This window comes from Dysidea avara, chromosome 3, assembly GCF_963678975.1.
Source record: "Dysidea avara chromosome 3, odDysAvar1.4, whole genome shotgun sequence".
Taxonomy (NCBI): Eukaryota; Metazoa; Porifera; class Demospongiae; order Dictyoceratida; family Dysideidae; genus Dysidea; species Dysidea avara.
Genome location: NC_089274.1, coordinates 44,746,718 through 44,754,458, shown reverse-complemented (window position 1 = coordinate 44,754,458; position 7,741 = coordinate 44,746,718). Strand labels below are relative to the sequence as shown.

General features: G+C 38.3%; 1 protein-coding gene across 1 annotated transcript; it reads left to right on the top strand.

Annotated features, from left to right (window-relative positions):
* Nucleotides 1–1,417: 1,417 nt before the first annotated feature.
* Nucleotides 1,418–6,735, top strand: LOC136251199 (solute carrier family 15 member 4-like). The gene is made up of 3 exons (XM_066043587.1): nucleotides 1,418–2,396; nucleotides 5,442–5,787; nucleotides 6,330–6,735. Exons 1-3 carry the CDS (start codon nucleotides 1,488–1,490, stop codon nucleotides 6,650–6,652), a joined length of 1,578 nt encoding a protein of 525 aa, XP_065899659.1. The 5' UTR covers nucleotides 1,418–1,487; the 3' UTR covers nucleotides 6,653–6,735.
* Nucleotides 6,736–7,741: the final 1,006 nt, after the last annotated feature.

Genomic DNA, 7,741 nt, shown 5'->3' with positions numbered 1-7,741 from the left:
ATCCAGAAGCCTTGATGTCCAAGCGAGCACCGACATCTTGGTTAGCTGTACGTAGGGAGAGAGATTCACCACTCAAGGGCTGAAGGGGAGGTTCAGTAGATACATCATGACAAACCTCTGACATTAATTCTGCAGTCAAATCTCGGATGTCATTGTGGCAGATGGTAGGGAAGGCTCCGTTCGGACAGCTGAGAGCATGTTCAATGTTGTTGGATCTGCCACAGACACAGCTGACAGGAAGATTCTTAGGAGACCAACCATAACGGAGAGCTAACGCATCACAAAAGCCACCGTGGAGAGCAAATCCATGACATTCCAAAGGCAAAGTGGAAAGCCAGGAGGATGCACCCTTCTCACCAGCAAGTTTCAGGGACAGTTGGAGATTGTTGGACAAAGTCGAGAAAAACTCTGAAAATCTGTGAGAGAGATTCTGACGTTTGATGGATAGAGCTTCTTGTTTAAGAGCACGCTACGCCACTAGTCACGTTTATAGGTTTAGAGGTGACACCACCACATACCATGGAGGATGAGGCACGTTTAGATGTAAGTGCACATGGTTTTTGGGGAAGTCGTCATCAGAAGGCTTTCTTTGATGTTAGAATTTTCAATCCAACTGCTCCCAGTTATCGAAACACAGCGGTTTCTTCCTTGTACAGAAGGTTTGAAAGAGATAAACAAAGGATGTATGAACAGAGAATAAGAGATGTTGAAATGGGCTCATGCACCCCATTGGTTTTCTCCACTTTTGGAGGGATGGGTAGTGCAGCTACAGTTGCTTATAAGCGTCTAGCTTCTATGCTATCTACTCAACAGGGCCAATCTTACAGCAGTGTTGTATCATGGATTAGATGTTCCACCAGCTTCTCTTTGCTCAGGTCAGCAGTGACCTGCTTGCGTGGAGCAAGGTCACACCGTGGCAGCCCTGTGACTATTGGAGCACTTGACCTTGCTATTTCGGAAGGCCAAGTGTTGCCATCTCATTGATTTTTTGAGTTTAGTCTTTTTGTCCAGCACTTTTACCATCTGGTGCTGGGGGTGGTGGCAAAGGGTGTAGGCACCCCGGGAAAAAAAATATATTACCACACGCTGAGTACGGCTGTCCAAAAAGTCAGTTATCCAGTTCAAGATGTTACCACTTACACCGATAGTTTCAGTGTGACCTTTTCCTTCTCCGCAAACAATGTTGCTTCCCGTAAAACAAAGAAAAACGGCAAGTTCACAAAACATGAAAATTTTTCTAAGTCGCAAGTGCGTCCAAAAAAAAATTCGCTCCGGACACTGGTCAAAAAATGGCTCAGTAAAAAACCTTCTCACAGTCTTGTTGACTATAAATAAATAAAAAAAACTCTTCTTACACAGTCTTGTTGGTTGCTAGTCACGTGATTACGGCCGCACTGAATTTCCTGTTCACCTTGTCCTCAAATTTCCGGTGGTATTTTATTTGACCTCAAATAAAATTGCTAGTACTGTTGATATCTCTACGTGAGATGAGCGGTGAAACTGCTGGCAGTTCCGCTTGTAAATGTAAATGGCAGCCAAGATCTTGTCCAAGAAACAAAGCCATTTTGCTGACTTTGTTGATGTCGTCTTTGGAGAGGGTGGGGACGTATATTTCCGTTTCCAATGTTCCGACTTTGTTGACGCATCTATCTCCTGTGTACACTGGAATGATCGTTGTACTCTTTTTTGATGTGTTGTCTGCGATGTTCTACCCGCTGTTCGGTTATCTCGCTGATGTAAAATACGGAAGATTCCGGATTATTACAACCGGATTTGTTGCCTGTGCTATATGTTACTTCATTCAGTCATGCAGTTTTGTATTAAACGACAGTCAAGTGTTTCTACCTGTGATACTATTTGGTGTTTCATACACTGCGCTTTGCATGGGATCTGCAGCCATTCAAGCAAACATTTTGCCATTCGCCTGTGACCAGATACATGGTGCTTGGGAAGAAGAGATCAGTTCCTTGTTTCATTGGTACTACTGGACTAGAAATGTTGGTGCTGTTTTCTCTTTTGTGATAAATTTTTCATTTAGTTATATTAATGTTGATGACCTTCATTTGGTCTCAATCACATCAGTGGCTGCTGCAAGCTCAGCTTGTTTTGCTTTGGCTATAATATTTACATGTAAACATTACTTTATTATCAATAATGAAACAAGGAATCCACTGCAAGTAGTATTTAAGGTAACACATTTTGCATTGAAAGCAAAAAAATTTGATCCGTTTCAAAATGCGTTTACTATCAATCAAGACCCACCTCCCAGATTAGACCTAGCTAAAACAAGGTATGGAGGACCATTCACTACTGCACAGGTGGAAGATGTGAAGACATTTTACCGACTGTTACTTGCTTTAACTGCAATGGTGACCCCTCTCCTTCTCATTGATGGAGTAAGTAGTTTTATTGCATGTCACTGAAGTAATATAGATTTATAAAAGCAATGCTATCTGATCTGTCCACCTTTAAATGATTTTACTGAAAGTCCAAGTGTTTTGAAGGCTGCGTCCTTTTACCTGTGTTTATATGGAATTTCCATACATACAATTGATTTCAAGCCTCGAAACTGCATGTCTAGTCCAGCAATGAAATATTTGATTCACTGCCAAACTTGGTCTCCTTAATCAAACTAATGTAGCTTCATAAATTATCTGCTAGTATGCCATTTTTTAATTCCTCTTCCCATGGTGTTGTGTGTCCTATGTATGGTATAAAGTAAATCAAACTAATTTTACTGTTCAGAGTGTGCACCCATTCTTCTTTTTATGCATAACTACAATGTCTATTTACGTATGTTGCATGAGTTTATTGTACATAACTAACTCTAATAGAGCATTGGTATAGAACTATAGCATAGATATAACATCTATGAATAAAGCCACTGTTCTACTTACTCTAAGCCATTTATAATTGTCCTCAAATCACTCAAAAGTTTCAGCAAGTCATCTGCAATGCACTGCATTGGGCTAATTGCTAATGCATGTCATGCATGTATTAGCAATTCCAATTCCAATGGCTTCTGTATCTCAAAGAACTAACCTTTCACTGAAATTTTGAAAGTAAAATTAGATGTGAAATTGAATTAATTGGTGGTATTGTAGTACAAAATTACCAGGATATATCCTTGATGTTAACAAAAAAGGAGAAAGAGGCTTTGCAAGTAAAATAGCTTTCAGATGCCACTTCAGAGCATCTGTGTGTGTAGTGCGTGTGTGTGTAATGCACACGCGAATGTGTGTAGTGTGTGTGTTTGTGTAGTGCGTGTGCATGTAGTGTAGTATGTGTGTGTGTGTGTGTGCGTGCGTGCATGTGTGTAGACATAGCTATAAATGTAAAGCTAATAATTATGTGTATGTGTATGTGTTAGCTAGCTATGGCTACTATCAAGAGTTACTAATGGTAGGGAGGGTAGTCTTGCTATTATTATTATTATTATTATTGTTATTGTTACTGAGCAGACAGCACAGCTGATATGTTCAGGAAAAAAAGCAATCATGAAATGAATTTAGCTACGTAGTTACAAAGATTCCAGTTATTGAGTTCCATACAATGTTTGCAGTTCCGCTGAAAAAGAGTCATTATTGTTGCTCTCAATGATGGAAGATGGTAAGTTGTTCCAATCCTTAATTGATCTGGAGAAAAAGCTCTGTTGGTATGAATAGGTGGATGAGTTTGGTAGAATAAAACGATGTGGGTGATATAGTCTGGTGGATCTTGTCATTGAAATAAAATGAGGAGGAATTGACAGTGAATAATCTTGATGTATAATTTTAAAAAGTGCTTGTAATCTGGATATTTTATGTCTCAGCTGAAGGCTTGGCCAAGAAAGATGCTGTAACATAGCTGTGACTGAGCTGAATCGATTGAAATCATTTAGGACCCATCTAGCTGCCCTACGCTGTACTTTCTCTAGCTGTTGAATATTGTTATGGTGGTATGGGTCCCAGATGACTGCAGCATATTCCATTGACGGTCGTACTATCGTAAGGTAGGCTGTTGCTTTGATGGTAGACGAGCAGCAACTCAGATTGCGTTTCAAGAAGTTTAATGTTCTATTGGCCTTACTATGTACTCAAGGAATTGCTTATGTGTGTGTGTGTGTATAGTGAACAAAGGGTTGAGTTAAGTCAATTACTGGTAAGCTGTTGAAAGTTCGAGGAAGTCTGTTGAAGTAGAAGTTTCTTTGCTGATTAGATGACATAAAAACATGTTCAAGTTTGTTACTGGAAGAAGACCTAGTAGAATGATGACAGAATTTGATGAAGGTCCGGATGTCAAAATGATCGGATGGATTTTGAATTGATTTTATGAAGAACAGAATGTCACACTGGTCATAAATATACATTAATGGTAGTAGGTTGAGTTTGATAAGGCGAGTTTTATAATCAGAAACATAATCATTGAGGATGTAGCTATTTGGTAGCTCGGCACTATATATATTCTTTCAAGAGCAGAGATATCTTGGATAAGGTAGGGATGCCACAATGGGGAACAATACAGTAGCTGGGACCTTACTAGTGCTATGTACAGGGTTCTTTTAGTTGTAGTGTTAATAGCATGGCTGAATGTATGTCTAAGCAATCCTAGGGTTCGATAAGCTTTGGATAAAATGTGGTGATAGTGGTTTCTCCAAGACAGGTCGGTGAATAGAATGATACCAAGGTCACGATGGGTGTTGCTAGATATTATCAAGGAATCGTCAATGTTGTAAGAAGTAGGAAACTTTGTATTAAAGGAGAGGTGAATAAGTTTCTTAGTGTTAAAAGATAAGTTTGGGTCTTGAGACCAGCTAGTCAAATAAGGAGTTGAGGTCATCCTGGAGTTTGATAGAATCCAAAATGAGTCTGTAGAAATGCTTTCCAGTGGTGGTACTTGCTCAAATGACCATGCAGGTGCACTGTTCACGGCCTGTTTCCTCATTAGTTTAGCGTCATTTCAAGACAGCAACGGTTTGTGGTGGAGTTTCTCCACAGAGTGGAACTGGTATGTAATATCTTCGTACATATCTTTGGTAGTTGATGACACAATGCGGATATCCTATACTAGGTCACAACAAAGCTGAGTTTATTGCTAGGTATAGAGCTGCACAGATTAGCAGCCGAGACAAGAGCTTAAAGTCTAAGGGACTGAAAGCAAGCATTACATGATTAAACTATTCTGAATACCAAAAATTTCAGAAATCTTGAAATCTTACCATGAATTGTTTGAGATCTGAAATCTTGCACAGCATTTTTTATAGTTGCAGATCCCATGGTTTTTGACTTTATGTAAGAGGATTATCTTTCTTATCAAAATTGCTCTGGTGATGCAGAAATTAAAGCTAATTTCTGTAACTGTAAATTCAAAAACCTTTTACATGACTCTTTCCTATCATAAAACTAAATAATATTGTGCATTCCAGATTTATAGTTATGTATGTGTGTTTTCAATATGTGTAGATAGAGAGTGAAATACCCCTGTTGGTGTCAAGTTCAGATAATACTACTGCACAAGTGAACTCTTTTCTGCACAATAATAAACTTGGATTGATTAACTTTTGGGATTCATACATAATTCTTTTACTGCTTCCTATTATTGACCAGTGCGTGTGTGTGTGCCCATTACTAAGAACACATCCTCCCAGTATGCTGCAGAGGATTGGATTTGGATTTGTGCTGCTAATCATTGCAGTCATTATTCTTGCAGTGGCTACAGCAACTTTGACCAACATCACTTTTCAACTAGTAGTAATTATGATTTGTCTAATTATTGTATCTCTTGGAGAAGTACTGATGCTAGTGGCAGGTCAGTATAAACAAGAGCTCATAAGTGCCATGTACCTCATGTGGTGCTTATGTGCTTCTGATATGTATTATAGTAAAAACACTCCAAAATGACACCTTGCCATATATTTGGGACATTTGTATTAGTGTACATACATTATTCTAAAAGGACTTTCATAAGAAAACTTTAGCAAGTCTGGTTCCCTGTAATTACAGACTTTAGAGGTCTCTAGTGGAATAGTGATTTCAATTAAAGCATTTCAACTACTCTAATAGAACACTCAATAACTGAGGTTTCCATGTGCATGGTCCCAAGGCGTTAGTGAGACAGGCTTCACTGCCCGCCCCTGCTGATGTGAATATGTATATCACTAGACCATAATTTATGTAGTTACTGTATAGGGAATCCCAGAAACTTAAATAGTGACACTCAACAGTCCACTTGCTATGATGCATTGCTTAATAATGCAATGAAAGGAAGTAGTCTGTATATACTCAGCATTTTACCTTTGAAATATAGCAATACATAATTATTATGGCCATGATGTATTTGCACACATACAGGTATGGAGTTTGTCTATGCTCAATCACCGAAGGATATTAAGGGACTAATGATTGGAATCTTCTACTTATTTGTTGCATTGTCTTCTATACTACCGGCAGCAATTTTATCAGTCAGATACAAACTGTTTAGCAGTCATTTTACTGATTCTACTTGGTATAACATTTTCTTGTTGGTGATAGCAATTCCAGGGTTTCTGTTTTTTCTTTGGGTTGCTATCCGTTACAAACGCAGACGTCGTGATGATGAAGAAGCTGACAGGGATAATGAGATTTATCAGAATGCTCTTGAAGTGCTCAGAACACAATGCCATCCAGATACCTAGTTATATTCTATTTTTTGTATATATGCAATTCTGGCTGTCTAAGTGTTCCAGTCCATGTTAACAAAACATATGCATTGCTTTTACTGTGCTATTGCATAGCAAAAATGTGCATGCTCCTAGCTATGGTTACATTAAAACAAAGAAGTTGATTCTCAGTCTTATTCTGGGTATCAGTCTTCTAGATGTGTTGCAGGTATCATATACATAAATATGCTATAAATAGAGAGGTATTGGGTCTTGTAGTTCTTTCTAATTGGAGATGCAATGAGAGGAATACTTTTAACAAGGTTATGTCTTATACCTAAGACCATATAATTGGCACAAACTTAATTATTAGTTTCTATACTCAAATAAGACCATATAATTGGTACAAACTTAATTATTAGTTTCTATACTCAAAACAGCAGTGTGGGAGGGTGGATGTTTATATTTTTTTATCTAGATAGCTGAATTAGCTAGCTAAAATAACTCAGAATGCAATTTTTTTTAGGTTGCTCTAGATATTGTCACCAACTTTAAAAGGTGCTGGATGGCTGCACTCTGTCACCAATGGTACCAAATCCTTGATGCAGTAAGAAAAACTGCAATGCAGGTGAAAATGATAAACTAATAAGTTTACATTTAAATGTTTATGAGGTCTAGTCAATATAATTAGGTGATCCGTTTTGTAGGCACCTATGTATAATAATGAGTCTGTCAATTATGATAAAGTTCCAGACACATATACTTTATTACCTCATTAACAAGGCCATCCCACTATATAGTGTCCTGTATTCTGCACTAAAACCCTTGCTTAGTGGGCACCTCTTTAAAGACCACCTTGGCCGCCTCTGTAAAAACACCACCTGATCCTCTTTACAAGACCACATGCACGTTGAACCTGAGAGTATGGAGGGTGCATAATTGTTTTTTGTAAACTTGCAGGCATGATGTACTCACCTGCTGGAATCCTTAGGGTGCATGGTACACACCACATGACCATTAACATTCATTGTGGCAATGACAAACAGCTAGCTAACAATTATACAACCACATATCTACACATCATAATTTTGTGATGTTAATACTTGTCATGCAGTGGGTACGTAG

Coding starts and splice junctions, on each gene's coding strand:
- LOC136251199 (XM_066043587.1), top strand. CDS start 1,488: ATGAGCGGTGAAACTGCTGGCAGTTCCGCTTGTAAATGTAAATGGCAG. Junction 2,397..5,441: donor CTCTCCTTCTCATTGATGGA/GTAAGTAGTTTT, acceptor CAATATGTGTAG/ATAGAGAGTGAAATACCCCT. Junction 5,788..6,329: donor AGTACTGATGCTAGTGGCAG/GTCAGTATAAAC, acceptor GCACACATACAG/GTATGGAGTTTGTCTATGCT.